Source organism: Saccostrea echinata, unplaced genomic scaffold (genome assembly GCF_033153115.1).
Source record: "Saccostrea echinata isolate AGI-Se365-2 ecotype Australia unplaced genomic scaffold, CSIRO_AGI_Sech_v1 ptg000001l, whole genome shotgun sequence".
NCBI classification, from domain to species: Eukaryota; Metazoa; Mollusca; class Bivalvia; order Ostreida; family Ostreidae; genus Saccostrea; species Saccostrea echinata.
In genome coordinates, this window is record NW_026889750.1 from 44,846,586 (window position 1) to 44,865,156 (window position 18,571).

Genomic DNA, 18,571 nt, shown 5'->3' on the forward strand with positions numbered 1-18,571 from the left:
CTCACATGATGTGCCAGTTGGAACCGATCAAATATTTCACACAAATGAGAGGTATGGTACTGCTTTAAGATGACAAAACCATCAAGTCGAGGGTGGATCTTCCTGGCACAGTCTTGGCAGTAAACAATGAACTTCTTGTCTTGTTCCTGAACAAACAGGATATCAAACACCTCCACCTGTCCAGCAATAAATCAAATATTTCATAACAAATAATGACTTTTTTATGTTATTGGGACAAAATATGAATTCACAATATTGTTGTCTTCTTTTCCTGGTTACAATGAAGCTTACAAATATTTTCCAAAATAAGAGACAAACTTTATAAAGAAACTCTAATTCTGCAAGTGACATATCTCACCAGTAAAGCAGGAGGGAATGAGACAGATACTTTATGATATACAGTCAAACAGCGTTATCTCAAACTCGAAGGGACTGAGAAAATACTTCGAAATAACCGAGGATTCGAGATATCCAGGGTAAAATACTTAAGTAATATGCAGTTGGGACTTCAAAATCACTTTGACATATCCATGGTATTCGTGATATCCGTGTTCAAGATACCAAAGTTCAACTGTATATGTATTACCTCATAATTATTGAGACTGACATTTAACTATATACTGTACATGTATTACCTCACAATCATTGCAGTAGTGGGCAGCCTCGTTCTCACCTCGCCCATGCCATTTAACCTCCAGCCCTAGTTCCTCGACAAAGTCCAACGTGAAACGAATTTGTCTTAATGAGCGCATAAGACAAGACCTGCAACAAAGAAACAAGACAAAGATGAATTAATAATAATTAATAAACTTATAGGGCATTTTCTTGAAAAAAAAAAAGACCTTGAAATGAAGAAAAATTTACTTGAAACTCTAGTGTCTGTAGAGAAGACACTGACACCCTTCTCTAGATTACTTAGGGAAAAAACAGTATTTCATGAATGTGGTAATTGTATGCATTGTGTGAATATATCAATATTAAACTCACTTTACTTGTTCAAAGAACTTGGGTTCTGAGACATTTAAATTCCTGGCAATGTTCCAGGCCAGATGCACCATAGGAACTATGGATTTGTAGCTCTGGAGTTTATTCCATTCATAGCGTTCCAAAGCCAGCTGAAACTGACGAGCATTCACAGGGCCCACATTCCAAGCAATGTTGTTACACCAGCCCTGAGTAAGATTTAAAAATATGGAGTGAAAAATCAAATTAATTTTAAGTTTTCATCCATAAATAATTTATGTCTGCAATATTGTGAATATTCAGGCACTTAAGGACCCTCTCTACACTGCACCCTATTTTCAGGGTACTTTTGTGTAATTAGACTGACCCGCCATTTGACATATAAGTAGAATAAATTGTAATCTGAATTATATCACATAATTTAAAATAAATCCAAGTATTCTAAACATTATATTAGACCAAGATAGAGTATTTGAAAACTTTATTTGCATGTATTTTATACATTTGAGTAAGTGAAAGCAATTTTTCTTTTCTATTACTTCAATGTCTTTGAAGATTTTTCCTGAATAAAGAAGGCACGCTCCCTATATTAAAAATGGGTTAGTTAATTTCAAAATATCCTCCTTTATGTAATATAATTTTCTCAAAGTCCAAAAAACATTTTTCATCAGTGTATAGAGGGTCCTTAATGGAAAAAAGTAGAGAATTTTCATAAACTGAGTCACTTACAACTGCTTGAACCCAATGCACAGTTCCTGCACCAACCCACACCAGATCCCCGGGTTTTTGGATGAATCGATACACTGGGACATCTTCCTCATACAAATCCTCCAGCATTGGCCACCATGAACCAGTCAAGTAGTTCACATTGTTCCTAATGATAGAAGTACAGAAGCATGAACAATTGAATCTATTGACATTGAACTTTCTATTGTACACAAACCTTAAAACTTTTCTGCATTAGCTGGTAAGTATTCTAAACATTACAGTAACTAAGTGTAACTAGATTTTCACATATAGACATTACCTTTCGCAAAGATTATGAATAACACCCCAGTAGGCCTCTGGCACAGCAAACCACTCACAGTCTCCAGGGCCAATGTTGATGTTCACAGAACAGAAATTGTTGTTCTCTTGGTGACCTGTATGATTTAAATTGTCTCAAATTCAGTACAACTTAAATTTCAAATCAGTGACAGCCTATTAATTTCAGGTATAAACCGTATCTGTGTAGATGATGGATAAGAATGGTAATATCTTTAACATTAAAAACAGTACTAGTAAAATTTCCACACTGAAGAATCATTTAAGTAACAATATTTAATTCTGACCTGGTGTCCTTGACCCAGGAACCTTCATGTAAAGCTGTACGGTATTCATCCCTAGAATGGTGTTACCCACATGACTCAGCAGGTTGCTAGCGGAAACGACCTTTGTAAATGCTGGTAACTTAGTCAGCTCCTGTAACTGAGGCTTCCACTTCTTCTCATCAGACAGATCAACATTCGTACCAAACTTAATGGTCTTCTTCTTCCTTCTACAATCATATATAAATTTTGAAAATTCACCCTTGAAATATAGTTCATTTTTCTGGCATACTGACTGCCTCAATGTTCTATGAAATATGATTTATTTATTTGTCTTTTCTTTTTGGGCCACCTTTGTAAGTTTGCCCTGAGCTTATTACACTTTGTGACTTACCCCTTGGCCCCTGATGAGGAGTTTGAATCACTGTCCGAGTCCTTGTGCAGTCCTTTTGCTTTCTCATTCTCCTCCTTAAAATAATTTGACAAAAAATGTCATTTAATTCCAAATTTGTCCTCTTTATGAGATATGTTTAAACTACATTAATAAGTCACAAACTTTAAGGGACTAAATAATTTTGTTTCCATTTAAGAAAGTTCTTGATGATTTCCCATAGCATAAATTTATATAAACAAGGATTAGACTAATTACCCTGAGGGACTCCTGAAATGAGGAAGCTTGATACTGTGCATATCTAGCTATGGTAGTTCTGCCTCGACTGCTGTCACAGCGCCAGAGCCGGTTACCGTACACATCCCGATTCTCATCTGGGGCTTGCTGTTTCTGTAATAACATTATTATCACTAGTACACTTATTTCAAGATGAATTGGCAATCAAAGATTTTCTTAATGGACAACTTCTGTTCATAATTTCCATGGAGAGTAAAGGTTAATATATCTCTTCAGAGTTTCATGAGTTTATGTTCTTTTTTTTGCATCAAAGAAAAATTAACTTTGTTTTCTATGATTCTGTACAGGATAGAAATTTTTGGACAATAAAATACTAGTAGTGGTCAAGACTGAAAAAAAAATTACCTGCGTGCGAACCTCTACTGCATGGTCAGCATTGGCCTCCACCAAGCTTTTAGTTGAAAACAATCCTAAATCTATAACAAACAAGCACAAGTTATTTCCCTTTATATACATTGTGGAAAACAACAAAGGATAATGATTCTGTATGAAGTCAAGGTACTGTACCTAATTTCAAAGCTCCTGCAAGTCCCCTGATTACAACCACAGGCTGGGAGTAACAGTACTGCTGAAGTTCTATAGAAAAAGCATCCTTCTTGGTTTCAAGCTGAAAAGGAAAAAAATCCTTACAGATTAACAAACAAATGATGAAAAATCTGTAAATGCAGGGTGATATTAATAAAGATACATTCTATGACTTATACAAGTATACTAAAATTCATCTAAAATGTATAGGTCTATGACTTACATATACACTAGGTGTTGGGGGGTTAAGACTGTCCTTAGGTAGAGGGTAGGGAGGGGATGGGGGTCGAGGGGGGCACCTGTCTCCTAGCATACTAGTTGTTATTCCACTTCTACCTGTAAATGGGAATAATATCTCTTTAGTTGACAATAAGAATTACGATCTGAATTTCAAAATTTTCTTTTCATAAAATGATGTCTGTACTGTTTAAGGAGAAATACTGATAATTCTTTTCTACTTACCATATCCCTTGCATGCTGCTAGAACCTCCCTGCCCTTCATGTTGATTGAGATGTTGAAGGGTGCCGAGGGCGGTGAGTGGCTGCGTGGGATATTCCGTGATATAACAAGCTTTGTGTCGCTATCACATTTCACTCTGTATTCTACCTGGGTGGGGTCGATTCGTGGCTCCCTTGGAGTCTGTGGGGAATGTTTACTGGGACTAGCATTTTTCACAGAGTCATGAGAGATGGGTGTGTTATCTCTTTGACTAGATTCTGACAATTGTTGAGTACTTAACACTGAAGTATCCTGCTTCTTTACGCTAGAGCTCTGGCTCTGAGTAAACTGTGCAAGTAAGTCTTCGGCAATCGATGTAGCTAGATCATGTCTAGAGGAGGTCAGCAAGGCTGAAAGGTCAGTTTCATTTATCTCATTTAAATGATCCGTTACAAATTTCTGGAGATCCTTTGGAAGCCCAGCTTCTGAGGTACTCTCTGGATGGACTGCTGAAGCCAAAGGTGTTCCTGTGTCTCCCTGAGATTGTGCAGTGTTTTCTGGAATGTTGGCATGAGGTAAAAGTCCTGATGACGTGATATGTGTGGACAAAGGCATGCCATTAAGCATGTCTGATGACCTCTGACCTGGATCTGCTGCACGCTGCTGCATCTTTATTTGATACTGTTGATGTCTCAGCATTTGATGGTGCAGGCTCTGAAGCTGCTGTCTCTGGCCAGGATTCAGGCTTGCCTGTCAAATGTTATACACTTGTACTCACAAATAACAAACACAAATTTGAAATCGCAGGTGCTATCAGTTTCCAATTACTACTACATATGCAATTTACAAAGAAAACACAGCAACTTCTGAGTTTTCTAAATTATTTTCAAAATGTTAGTCTTAGTTATACCTCATTTTGTTGCAGGCTGTGAAAGAGTTGAATCTGCTGGGGGGTCAAAGGGGGAGGGGCTGGTAACTCCAAGGGTTCAGAGGATGGCTACAAGTGTACAAACATACATAATAAATGTACAAGAAAATCCACAATAAGTTCATCAAATCAGCCTCTTTATAAATACATATATACAGAATAGTTTCCTACCCTTTTGAGATTCTTCTTTTTGTTCAAGGGGTCATCAGGAAGCATGACCCCTGGGTTGCCAGGCGACAAATTATTCTGTTGAACTCCCATTGCCTGAGAATGGAGCATGGCATTCTTTCCCATTGGATGCTGGAAATATAAATATAAAAACTGGTGAGCTAATATAAAATCTCCAGTAAATATCTTTCTATAATCTAATTCACTATGTCATTCTTACTATTACAGAATGAATACTGTACTTATACAGTATTGTATATGTGTTTGAATGCAGAAAAGCAAAGCCTTTCTTTAGAAAAATTTGAAGGAACTCGTAATAAAGTGATCTTTTTGACTGACCTGTGTGATTGTTCCCTGACCTTGACGAGAGGTCAACTCAGCGGGTATCGGCAGTGCCCAAGCTTCCTCAATGCTTGGTAACTTCTTCTGTCTAAAAACCATAAACACCAGGTTACTTATATTCTACACCAGTGCAGTCACTAGTCATGTTTATTACAAAAAAAAAACTGTACACTAGAATCATTAGAATAGCTCATATATTCCAATATTTGCAAAAACTATAACAGTTATATTACCGATTTACGGTACATAAAAATCAAGCAATATCTAGCTGAGGACACAGAATACCTGGTCTAGATTGATTAAACCCCTCCTTCTGAAACAACAGTAAACACTTACTTGCTTTGAAGATGCTGTACTGCAACACTGTCTAAATGTTGCTGAAGGTACTTGATTTTTGTGGTCAAATTTGAGTTAATTCCTCCTACAATGAAATCAAAATATTCCAATATCTGGTTATCATGGTTATACAGTACTTATTTTATATCCTCTGAAGCTTCAATCTGTTCAAACAGTCAAGATTTAGATGACAGTTAGTGCATAGTGCTTATCATGAGAAAGCTTACACCGTATTACAGATCTGTTTTCTCAATCCTTATATTTACTGTAATTACCGTTAACTATATGATAGGTAATAATCTGTAATATTTCATATCAACTGTGATATCCACAGCTTGTTGATTTGTTTGTTAATATTTATACAGGAATCATTCTGGGTTCTAACTTTTGTCTTGTTATCTAGGGAAACATGCACATACAATAACATCTACACAAATGCCTTTATACAGTAGTATACTTAAACTGCAATATACATGTATATTTCAATCCCTGAAAGGTAAAATTGATCACATAAGCTTATTTTTTCCAGAGGAAAGAGTATGACAGGAGAAAAGATTGAGACAGGAATTTATGCTGACCTTTATTTCGAGTGGCATTGACATAACAGGCCAATGCGTCCTTTGGCTGATCACAGTTCTCGTACAGGATTCCTAGGTCTGTCCAGGCTGCAGTGTGTGTTTTATCTAGCTGTACGGCACAAATATAGGCCTGTAAAGCATCCATAGGCTGGTTCTGCTGCTGGTACAGTACTCTAAAAAAAATGAAGCCACATGTACTACAAATGTCTACAATAAAAATTCAGGGAATTTGTGTGCCCCACCTAAGGAAAAATGAAATGCAGATGAAAAAAGAAAAAAAGCTGACCTTGACTTTTCAGCTTTCCTTAAAGTCAATAAAGGTCTTTTTTTAAGTTTAAGAAATTCATGACCTTAAGTTTCATTGAACAAGCTTACAAAGAACTTAAGTTATCAACTGAAAACTAAGTATGCAATATATGAATTTCTGACCTTGGTCTCTGACCTCAAAATCAATAAGTTTTTTATAATGTCATATTGACTAAAGGCATAAAATTTCATAGCAAAAACCTCAAAGAGAACTAAAGTTATCACCAGGAACCACTTCATGCAAGATATGCACTTTTGACCTTGACCTTCTGACCTCAAAATCAATAGGGGTCTTCTTTAAGTCATTGCGAATCACGATATAAAATTTCATTGCAAAATCTCAAAGAAAACAAAAGTTATCATCAGGAAACTATCTTTTGCAATGTATAAATTTCTGACTATGACCTCTGACCTTTTGACCTCAAGATCATAAAGAGGTCTTCGTTAGACCACAAGGAGATGTGATATAAAGTTTCGTTGCAAAAGTTTAAGGCTTTTTGAGATGCCTGAAATGAGAGTTACATACACGTACAATGTATGAGTTTCTGACCCTGACCTTTGGCCTTAAAATCAATAGGGGTATTCTTTAAGACACTGAGAATTATGATATAAAATTTCTTTGAAAAAGCTCAAAGAAAACTTGAGTTGCCATCCAGAAACAATTTTTTGCAATGTATGGTACAACACTAAACAAAATACAGCAACAATTCAATACTGATGTTCTAAAAGCAGTTAATCAAGGCCTAAACACCCAAAAGTTCAAATGATGCTGTTCATTAACAACTATTATCAAAACAGACATTTTTTTGACATTTATAGTATATTTTCCAATAAGTAAATGACTCTTGCATCTGCCAACTTTTGAACAATAATTAAAAAAAATGTCAATATATTATATTTAGCTACTTGTTTTTCAAAATATTCTTCACCTTTGCTTTTTGTTGTTTTGTCTATTGAAATTTTGACATTTTACAAATTTCAAAACAAAAAAAAACCTTTCCTCTCAATTTTACAAAAATTAACATAAGAATTTTGTAATTGTTAAGACCTACCCTATTGAGCACCATGTGTCTGCGCTGGCTTCAGACTTGTCAATAGAATTACGATAGGATACGAAGGCATCGTGCACTTTTCCCAAGGTAGAAAAACACCTGTCAAGATTTTTAAAAATCAAAATTCCAGACATCATCAAAACAATTACACTGCACAATAAGTCCGTCTGACCTAGCCTCTGGTGAGAGAAGTTTATGGTTTTACACATATCAATTTGATCTGTTTAATATAATTGCTAGAAACAGTAAACCAATTAGACTGCATAATAATAAGTGTTATTATTCACAAGTTGTATTGCTTCAAGCATATCATCAGAGAAAACTGCTTTTTAATTTACACTTTTGTCTAGACATAAAATAAGAAATTAAAAACATTTCCTATTCCACCGGACTGTTTGTCTTTTAATGCTTGTTATTGATATTATTTGGCACCCGTCATTTGATTTGACAGACAATCTGTCACGGTCTGTATACCGACCTTCCTAGGAGGTACCAGGTCTGTCCGTTAGTGTTGTCCGCAGACAGCGACTCCTTGAGGTAATGGACGGCCAAACTCTCTCTACGATTCTTATCCCCTAGCTGTTCTGTAACGTGGTATAACCAGCCTACAATAGTTAAATAAATCTTCATATCATTTCACAGGAAAATATCTCCAAATAAATACACACCTGACTTAGGAATTACTGTAGATCTTAATGATGTAGATCATTGGCTGAAGACTATGACTGATATGTTTAAATGTAGTCAGGTTAAAAAACCTTTTATAAACACATTTCACTGACATACATAAAGTGTGACACCAATTCATAGCTGTTTAAAGGAAAATTTAAGTAAACGACCCAATTAAGTTGACAATTGCATAATTCCTACACATATTTTTTTTTAAAACTACACAGTCATGAAGATATGACATACACTTCACCCTGACAAGAAAAAATTTTGAAGGGAATTAAAACATAATATTTATCAAGTTCATCACAATACCTATAATTTTTTTTCTATTTCTCTAGTAACAAATATTCTTTCATTTCATTTTCATCAGAAAATGAAATCACAATTACAAGTAAATCTCCGAAGCAGGCCCAAAACAAAATCCTACCGTTATTTTGTTCTATGTCAGCCATCAGTGTATTGCTTACGCAATCTGTCCTCTCGGCATGCAGGAATTTTTATAGTGGGAAAATTTACACATGGATTTATTTATATCCTGTCTACTACGTCAGAGAAAAAATAACATCCTTTTAAGGTGCACGACACAACTGTGTAGTTTTATAAAAATCAATACGAACTGCAGATAGACCCTCCACTGAGAGGCTAGAAAATGTGACTGATCGCAGGGAGATTTTTGTTTTAAATAGGGACAAAAATTAGGTTACTTTTACAAAGAATTAGAGCAAGCACTAAAGGAATCATAATTATTCTGGTTCAGGTTTATTTTTGTCCATGTGTCTCGTACAATTTGACCTACCAAATTTAAATGTATTTTGCCATGTTTGCGTGCCATAAAAGAGGTCTGCAAAGCAGTCTATGTAGGTCAGTTGCTACTATAGGAAGCCCAGACTCTGTCTAATCAATATGTACAGTAACGAACACATTAGATTGACGTAACTCACAAACTAGGAGAGGGAGTGAGTAGGCATTGTAAAAAGCTAACTCCTTCTGTCATAGCAGTTATATCATCACTGAAATACCTTTGATGGGAGGCTTACATGCCAGGAGATGTTTCATTCTGATAAAATATACTTCAGATGTAATACTCTCTCTTTCTTTTCAATTTTTGTTAAGTTCCAGATGATAGAGTATAAACTTTTGTTTGGAGAGAAGGGATAGGTTTTTAATGACTGATTAGAACACTATTGTACATACATGTATGTAGGGATAATGGATAAAGAAACTTGAGAAAAATACTAATAAAAGTAATTCTATATATCTCCCAAAGTTTACCCCAAAGGAAGTGAAACTTGGAAAAAGTTGTTGGGGGATGGAGTCATATCCTCTCCCTTCAAGGAAGCCAAACATGCAAAAGAAAGTTTGTCAGGGAATGGGTGCAGAATGCTGGGACTGTAATTTTGGTATTCAAAAAAAAAAAAAAAATCATACAGATGAGTTAAAATAGATGAAGATAATAATAGATGGAGACTTACCAAGTTGTTTGAGGGCAGTGGCCTTGACCTGGGGCTCTGATACGTCCGGACTCTCAAAATGTTCGTAGGCTTCCTTGGCCTGTTTGTACTTTCCCTGTTAATAAGAATTTGGATATTGAACGAAGATGACACAACACTGTCAACCCTCACTGACATTCAACTCTTTTTCAACTGTGACAAGAAATTTATTTTCCCCTTCAAGCTACTTTAATTTAACATGTGTCATCTTAGTAGACAGAACACCATTTCATTCTTTAAACAAAAAAAATTATTCATTTCACACCATTTTCAGAATCTGGTTGCCTGAGAAGTTGTCCCAAGTATAGCGCTGGATAGTGAATGAAAACGAAGCTGTATTCACTCAGTCGTTACATCTGATGTACAACACATTTCATCATCAGACAGGTATTTTATATGTACAATGGAGTTAAATCCTTGGTTAATATATATGAAATTGACACTCTCTCAAACACGTGGGTGTAGTGATGTCACACTAAAGACGTGTGTGGGCTTTTTTTATCAATCAACAAGCATAAAATCAATTACTCTTACTTTTTACATAACTTGTAGACAACCTACTTAAATAAGATGGCCATCACTTTTTCACGTAAAACTAATTAATAGTATGCATAACATGTGCTTAAAATATTTTATACAATATAACCACACAAATATTTTTTTTCTGAGTTCTGCAGAAAACAGTTTTTAATCCTCTTTTCTTTTTTTTCCAATAAGGTTTTGAAATTATTAAATCTCTTTATACTGGTATATTCAGTTAAATACTAAAATCCAATTCATCTCTCTGTATACTTGTCACTATACTGCTATTTATGGATGAAATCAAACAAAATTAGAGTATGTGTGGGATACTGGACTAATCAGTGGGCTATGAAATATTCAGCCTTAATTAGAAGGGCCGCTTTCTGTTCTTGTTACTTCAAAGACAATACAGAAATTAGCGAAACCTGGCAAATATATCATTAAACATCAATTGTTCGATCAATCTTCAAAAAGAAAAATTCACAGCTGTAAGTATTCTTCACTAAGTGAACTCTTCTCTCTCTCTCTCTCTCTCTCTCTCTCTCTCTCTCTCTCCAAGGAAGAACTTGAATTTCTTTTTCAGAAAATCTGGACAAATTATTCTACCTACAACTCAGCTGACATATAAGATAGAGAATTGTTAAGTATAGAATAAACACCATTGTTTCAAACTTGTCTCCCTATAAATGTTTTAAAATGTAAATTAGTTTCTAATTTATGTGTCAAAAATGGAAACAAAAAACAGCACAGTGTTTTCTTTCATAAAAAGCATCTACAGTTGATAAAACAATCTTTATTATGAATAGCTTGAAACAATGGCCTTCATGTTAAAACTACTCGATACCGAAAAAATACATAAAAAATGAAATAAATTATTAGCTTAACAAGTAACAATTGTTTTTTTAAACAATAAAGATTACATAATATTTTATTTTTAAAGCAGTGGATCTTGTTCTGTACAGTGAAAACCTGACAGCTCATGGACTGTCAAGTTATTCCATTGGTAAAGCACCTGTCTACAGCTAATCTCTATCTGCCTATTGGTCAGTGCAAACAAGAGTCAGTAGTCTTACAAAACAGTAGATGATTTACCTCCGACTATAACTGCTGAAATTAAATGTTACACAAAAAATAGACCTAAGTACCCCTTACAATCTGATAATGCTGTTATAATACATCCTGATCTAAATGAATTGATAACTACTGCATGCTGAATTAGCCTAATTTGATGTAGTTAGTGATAACTACTGCATGCTGAATTAGCCTAATTTGAACTAGTTATTGATAACTACTACATGCTGAGCAAGCCTAGTTTGACCTAGTTATTGATAACTACTGCATGCTGAATTAGCCAAATCTGACCTAGTTATTGATAACTACTGCATGCTGAGCAAGCCTAGTTTGACCTAGTTATTGATAAATACTGCATGCTGAGTTAGCCTAATTTGACCTAGTTAGTGATAACTACTGCATGCTCAATTAACCTTGTTTCATCTAGTTCTTGATAACTACTGCATGCTGAATTAGCCTAGTTTGACTTAGTTATTGATAACTACCTCATGCTGAATTAGCCTAGGTTGATATAGTTAATAACCAAGTGAATAATTTACCTGTATTTCTAAAAGATGTGCAATATGGAGGCGAACTGAAAAAGAAAAACAAATTATTTATTTTTAAAGCATTGAATGAACAAAAGATTTATACAGGTTTTATGACGAAATGTAATATGAATATAAGTGTTTATGTCTGTATCATATGCATTTTTCTCTGTAAGATTGAATGTCATTAGGTGCTAATAGGTCAACTGAGTTAAATTCTAAAACCCAGGACTCTATAAAAATAAAACAGTTTACAAGACAAGCTGCATATCACAATGATAGCTCTGGAGATAAATCTTATTCAGGATGCTTTATATTTCTTTTTAATCTGTTATACAAGTGTTTTCTGGAATTAATTTATTAAATGAAGGATATTCCCTTGAGAGTCCAACTGAAAGTCACCTTCCTTGAAAACATTCACTGTTAAGTCAGAAACAAGGAAACAGGACGCTTGTCATTTTACCCCGTTTTGAAACACTTTTCATAAAGTACTTAATACCTCATCTTTATTCACACAATTACTTGCACGTCAATGAATATGCATATTAGTAATATACATATGAAAGCATTTTTGTCACTGGACTGGTTTGTATAAGGAAGTGTTTTACAAATGTGGAAACGTCCTATTAACATTAATGAATTGTGAATGACTTTCATTCTTTGTTACAAATATACTTGAAAGTTTTTGAAAAATCTGAACGTGATGAAAGTTTACTATTTTCCTTAAAGAATTTATATAGTATGCTTCATATTTTGTAGAGTTCTAAGGAAGTTTCAGAAAGCATTTTTACAAAATGCCATCAAAGGAATGTAAACTTACTTTGAGCTTTAGTAAGGGAGCATTTGTTAGAGTCATTCAAAGCTTGTCGGAAATGCTGCAAAAAAACAAAAACATCTCTTCAGGACATTAGCAGAACCAATCAAAAACACTGACACAGATGTCTCATTATACACAAACGTAGCAATCATTTCATGTTACGTGATGCAACTAATACGTTATACAATTTTTTTTTTAAAGAATTTAACAACCTGATGATCTCAAATTTTGAGTCAGCATTACAAAAACTACAAGCTAAATATTACAGAACAACACTATGTCATCTCTCTGTTACATACTGTTGCACGTCATTTATTTAGCACATCATATTAACTTACTCTTAACTGAAAGCTTTCAATGTATAAACTGTGGATCAAGGGTTTATTGTCCCAACATGAATTACAACTTATGTAACATGTATAAAAAACAGAATTGAATGCAAATGCTATTTTCACGTGTTGCAAGTTTAAAAGTTTATCATGTCAAATTTTACCAGTATCTACTACATCATATGATATTGTGCCTCATTGCCTCTTGCTTTACATAAAGGTATTATTTCAACAATATCTTAATTCAATATGATATGCATTTGTTTATAGAGTATCAATATACAATTACTCAGGAAATTTTTGTGGATGATGATTCATTTTAAGCATTTATTTAAATGATTTCTTGTGTTAAAATGGCAAAAATCATATGCTACAACAGACAGAAACTGAATCATATACAATTATGGACTCTTTTTGGTGGTGAATATGGTTTGTTATTTACCAGAAAAACATCAATATTGACCGAGGCAGACTTATTAACCCTTATAAATATTTACATTCTCATTGTTTGTATTCACATCCTTTCAACACTGATTTTTTTTTCATCTTGGCTTTGAATTCATTTTTGTATTTATTTTGGAAGTCACATTCTGTGTTGCAGTGTCATGTTTTTGTTTAGAGGTTACAGGTATACAATAAAAGCCTGTCCTCAATAGTCAGGATTGTTTTTTTTTGTAAACATATTGTATCATACCTTGATGCTTGCGTCATGGTTGTGCAGGGTTTTATGGATCAGTCCTAGTCGTATATGTACTTCGTTAGCACGTTTAAAGCCTGGTTCTGTGTACAGTACCTGCTGAAATGCACGTGTTGCCCTGTTGATGAAATTATAATTTCATAAATGATTAAAAAAAAATTACAATGACACTGAAAAATATGTTTATGCAACCCTTACCACAAAATATGCATAACAGAACTAAAACTTTTGAGTAAAATTATCGAAACAGTTAACTGGTGTACAAAATTGTTACCTACTGATCTCATAAAGATCCAACTCAAAATTTTCAATTGCATTGAAATGCATGAGTACAATATCATGTTTATATATCTATCTATATGTGGTGCATATGTACAATTGATTTAAATGCCATGTATATCATGACGTTGACTATATATTAATTAATTTTAAGGACACTTTAATGCAACTGTCAAATGAAATTAATGAATAATGATGATTCATGACTTTCTATTTATAAAAATACCATTCAGGACACTTGTCATGTGATGTCATTCTCTGTCTAATCCAATCACAACTGGGACTGTTTCTTATTTATGTCTATACTTAACAAGGTGAAAGACACATGTGTTTATAGATATATACTGCTCCTCACAAAAAAGTCACTCTATAAAGCTTTCAACTAAAACTTTATTTATGCTCTTTTTCAGGCAGCAAATGTCCAATAAAATATAATTCATTATTGAACAGCAATTTTATCCCATCATACTGCATGAGAACTCTTATACTTCACAGTGTGTGAAGAGCTCTCAACACCAGTATCCTCTCTAGACTTCATATGTGTATGTGTGTGTGTGTGTGTGTGTGGGGGGGGGGGGGGTCATAAAGCATCTGTATCCTATCCACACTTAGCAGTGTGTGAAAAGCTTACACAAACCAGTATCCTCTCTACACTTCATTCTATACTTAATATTCTCTGTAAACTTTACAGTGGGAGAAAGCCTACACATCAGTATTCTCTGTAAACTTTAACAGTGGGAGAAAGTCTACACATCAGTATTCTTTGTAAACTTTAACAGTGGGAGAAAGCCTACACATCAGTATTCTTTGTAAACTTTAACAGTGGGAGAAAGCCTACACATCAGTATTCTTTGTAAACTTTACAGTGGGAGAAAGCCTACACATCAGTATTCTCTGTAAACTTTAACAGTGGGAGAAAGCCTACACATCAGTATTCTTTGTAAACTTTACAGTGGGACCTAAGCCTACACTTCAGTATTCTCTGTAAACTTTAACAGTGGGAGAAAGCCTACACATCAGTATTCTTTGTAAACTTTACAGTGGGAGAAAGTCTATACATCTCTGTAATCTTTACAGTGGGAGAAAGTCTACACATTAGTATTCTCTGTAAACTTTACAATGGGAGCAAAGACTACATTAGTATTCTCTGTAAACTTTACAGTGGGAGCGAAGTCTACACATCAGCATTCTCTGTAAACTTTACAGTGGGAGCATTTAAGCCTATACATCAGTATTCTCTGTAAACTTTACAGTATGGAAGGAGTTCATACATCAGTGTTCTTTCTACTCAAAGTATGTAATTCCACAATTATCTTCTCTTACTCTCTACAAAGTATAGTCAGTGCTCTCTTCTTTGAAAGTGTAAGCCAAGTATTCTGGATAAATCTTTGTCCCAAACAAATATCTTTTATGCCTCTTTCTTGTTAATTTCAGCATCTCCATCTGCTTCCAAACTTAAACAACCTTGTCACAATGAAACAAAGAGACTATTAATAACCCTGTCATTTCTATAAAACCAATAAATCACTCCAAACTATTTCACTTCTTTTAAATTCTTTGAAAACAAGAAACTATCACCGGCTTTGTCAAACAGGAGGAAAATCAATACAGAAGACCAGGATGCATGCACATCTACGCACACAAGAGCATGTCATGTTCCACGTAGAAAAAAAAAACTATGAAACAAGACCATCCCTGATGAATGAACTGTTTACTGAGATCTAACAATTTGTAGTAAATGAATGAGAAATGTGTTGATTAAAAATTTAAAACACCATTAAACAACACATTTTTCATACTACCAGGATTCTACTTAGATGTTCTTCCTGGTACGTGGATATATATTGATTATCCTTTCCCCTTATCTAGCAGGAGTGGAAGTAGAATGTATATCCAAAGGAACATACTAATTTAAAAGAAATTATAATAAATTATACTGTACAAAGGTATTCAGAATTACATGATATCCAGAACGAACTGGACAAAATTAAGCATTTTCCACTTAGAAGGACTTTTGACTAACATTAAATCTATAAATAGCACAATTTAACTTCAATGTTCTTTGCAAAAGCGATAACATGCATTTTTCTCTTCTATAAATCATTAATTGGCAAAGAATTGCAACTCATAATTTTTATACATTACAATATAATGTTTGAGAAGTGATTTACCTGCGAGATTCTGTGGGTAATTAGCAGTGAGGTACAGGTAGGACTTACCTGGCTGACAGAGTACAGGTAAGTATGTGACCTGTTTAAACATGTATATAGATTTCTGCTGACTGAACAATGTGCTACATTCCAGACCACTGAATGTTCTCCATTTGTCTATGACCTAGAATCTAACGTTACAGGTACACATGTCAAACTTTCCTACCTACTATATCCTGTATACAAAGTTACCCAAGTATGAAAAGCTTAGGTATAAATTTTATGTGAAAGTTGAATGAATGTTTTAAGCAGAATGGCCTTGTAACAGAGCCTCGACAGGAAAAACCTTGTGTGACTGCTCTCTGTTGACAGGCTTGTATATGTTGCTTACAATTATTTTGTTTGTACCAAACTCCACAAGTAATCTCCCCCTGCTTTCAAATGAACCAATGACAAACTAACATCTCAGGGAAATGGCTGGAAGAACACAATTGGACTTTTTATAAATGAACAACATATTTCTGCTAACTGCTGATGTTCAAAGATCAGAAAACCCTTTCATCTTTGACAAATTAAAAACACAATTAAAATTCCTCTCAATAACAGTCATCTAAATGTGGATGACTCATCCTTCTTAAATAATTTCCAAAATCTTAAATAAACTTTGAGTATCTTTTATATTTTTTTTTTCAATACACCCATTAAAGTGTTCCAGTCTTCTTTGCTGATCCAATGACCTTACAACAAAGGTCAATATGTCAGTTTACATTCCTATCACATGACACAGAGCTTGACCATTCAAAAATCAAAATGCCAAGGACTTGGTGACAACTGCAGACCAACTCAAACTCATTTAAATAAGAAGTCTGAGAAAATAAACCAATATTTATCTCTTATGTTTAAAATAATCCAAAGGAGTGCCTCAAGTTCTTTCTCCATTTTTTCTACTAGGAGATACAGTTTACTTGAAGGGCCTTTTTGGGGGGTAGTTTTTTATGACTTATAACCCACATGCCAAAAGTCAATCCTGTTTAATTACTTGTGTCTAACTTTTAGCAGAAAAATATCAAAAAGCCACAACCACCACATCAATACATTCACCCTCTTCTGTACATGTTTTGTCTTCAGTTGAAAGTAAATCATCAAATACTAAGAAAAAGTTGTAAAATGGCAGCTGCTTTTTGATCCTCAATTTTCGTATAATACCAAGCCATTTTACTTCCATGCTTTTTTCCTTACTTTTTCCCCTGACATAGATACCTGTGCAGCCATTAGAAGATTATACCCAGGTAACCTGTTACTTTGAAGTGTCAATCATCAGAAGCATCACCCACACACTCTCACCTGACACAAAATCACCACAAATATTTGACAACCATCCTCTATGTATTTAAAAAAAATCACTCACAGCTCCCTCTTCTCTGAGACTAACAATCAACCTTCAGGGCAACTCCCTACTTTTATAGTGACTCTAATAATGGAGTCAAAAAAGAGAGTTGTAACATAAATATTACGGTAACCTGTAAAATCACTGTGATTCAGCAAACTTGTAACAATTAGCATTCCTCATTGACATTATAATCTGTGTCACTTGGTCAATTCAGTGAAATATACATGAAAAAACACTGTATGTATGAAAAAAAAAAAATGTTATCATATGTCAAGTTGAGAAATTGTGACACTTTGTGTACAATGACCTTGACATAGGTAAACATTATTGTTTTATACTATTGATGTAATCTTTTGCTTTATTATATTGATGTAATCTTGAACTGATAAAGAGCTAAACCAGAACATGGTTTTTTTCTCTGTTGAATATATCACAGAACATGTGAATTCTGTAACAGAATGTCCTTGTTTAATGCGTAACCACCTTTTTGACCCTGCTTAAAAGACCTCAGTTACACATCCTTGTTAGGACAAGTGAAGCAATCTATGGTAATCAGTAGAGTCAACTTATTGAACCATTGCTGGCTGTCAATAACTGACCATCACATCTCATCTGACCAATATCTATAACTGCAAGTCTTTAATCCATGTCATGTACAGCAAATAACCTAACACACACATATCTACGACTGTATCTGGTCAATATCTTCAGTGGTCAGTGACTGAGGTCAGGGAATGGTCAGTATCTACAAATAAAGGCTACCAGGCAATCCCCAAGATTTTATGTCTGTCATGGACGTATATAAATCAATGAACAAGGAACAGAGAATGTTATTACTTGTATGAAAGAATTTCAATGATTTGACCTAGAATTAATGAACTTAGTAGTACAATCAGAGTATTTTAGCTTCTGAATAAACAGAGAACAAAGAACTAAGTTTTCAGTGAGAACAAAGAGTGAACAGACCTGAGAGAATCTTCATATAACACGTACAC

The 18,571-nt window shown here is 34.3% G+C and overlaps 1 protein-coding gene across 2 annotated transcripts in view; it reads right to left on the minus strand.

Annotated features, from left to right (window-relative positions):
- LOC133192545 (lysine-specific demethylase 6A-like) overlaps nucleotides 1-18,571 on the minus strand; it is a 48,352-nt gene that overhangs the window by 3,055 nt on the left and 26,726 nt on the right. Inside the window, exons 6-28 of one of the 2 annotated variants that reach the window (XM_061328543.1) lie at nucleotides 13,755-13,875; nucleotides 12,735-12,789; nucleotides 11,927-11,961; nucleotides 9,777-9,870; nucleotides 8,111-8,237; nucleotides 7,633-7,731; nucleotides 6,275-6,447; nucleotides 5,697-5,781; nucleotides 5,358-5,448; nucleotides 5,022-5,150; nucleotides 4,833-4,919; nucleotides 3,946-4,672; nucleotides 3,707-3,819; nucleotides 3,466-3,565; nucleotides 3,304-3,374; nucleotides 2,920-3,051; nucleotides 2,665-2,738; nucleotides 2,295-2,500; nucleotides 1,991-2,105; nucleotides 1,693-1,837; nucleotides 988-1,172; nucleotides 636-762; nucleotides 6-176 (exon numbers count right to left, since the gene is read on the minus strand). In XM_061328543.1, the coding sequence (XP_061184527.1) occupies nucleotides 6-176; nucleotides 636-762; nucleotides 988-1,172; nucleotides 1,693-1,837; nucleotides 1,991-2,105; nucleotides 2,295-2,500; nucleotides 2,665-2,738; nucleotides 2,920-3,051; nucleotides 3,304-3,374; nucleotides 3,466-3,565; nucleotides 3,707-3,819; nucleotides 3,946-4,672; nucleotides 4,833-4,919; nucleotides 5,022-5,150; nucleotides 5,358-5,448; nucleotides 5,697-5,781; nucleotides 6,275-6,447; nucleotides 7,633-7,731; nucleotides 8,111-8,237; nucleotides 9,777-9,870; nucleotides 11,927-11,961; nucleotides 12,735-12,789; nucleotides 13,755-13,875 (3,262 nt within the window). Of the gene's footprint in view, nucleotides 1-5; nucleotides 177-635; nucleotides 763-987; nucleotides 1,173-1,692; nucleotides 1,838-1,990; nucleotides 2,106-2,294; nucleotides 2,501-2,664; nucleotides 2,739-2,919; nucleotides 3,052-3,303; nucleotides 3,375-3,465; nucleotides 3,566-3,706; nucleotides 3,820-3,945; nucleotides 4,673-4,832; nucleotides 4,920-5,021; nucleotides 5,151-5,357; nucleotides 5,449-5,696; nucleotides 5,782-6,274; nucleotides 6,448-7,632; nucleotides 7,732-8,110; nucleotides 8,238-8,731; nucleotides 8,852-9,776; nucleotides 9,871-11,926; nucleotides 11,962-12,734; nucleotides 12,790-13,754; nucleotides 13,876-18,571 lie in introns of those variants that run through there. The other variant, XM_061328550.1, reaches the window with a different exon arrangement.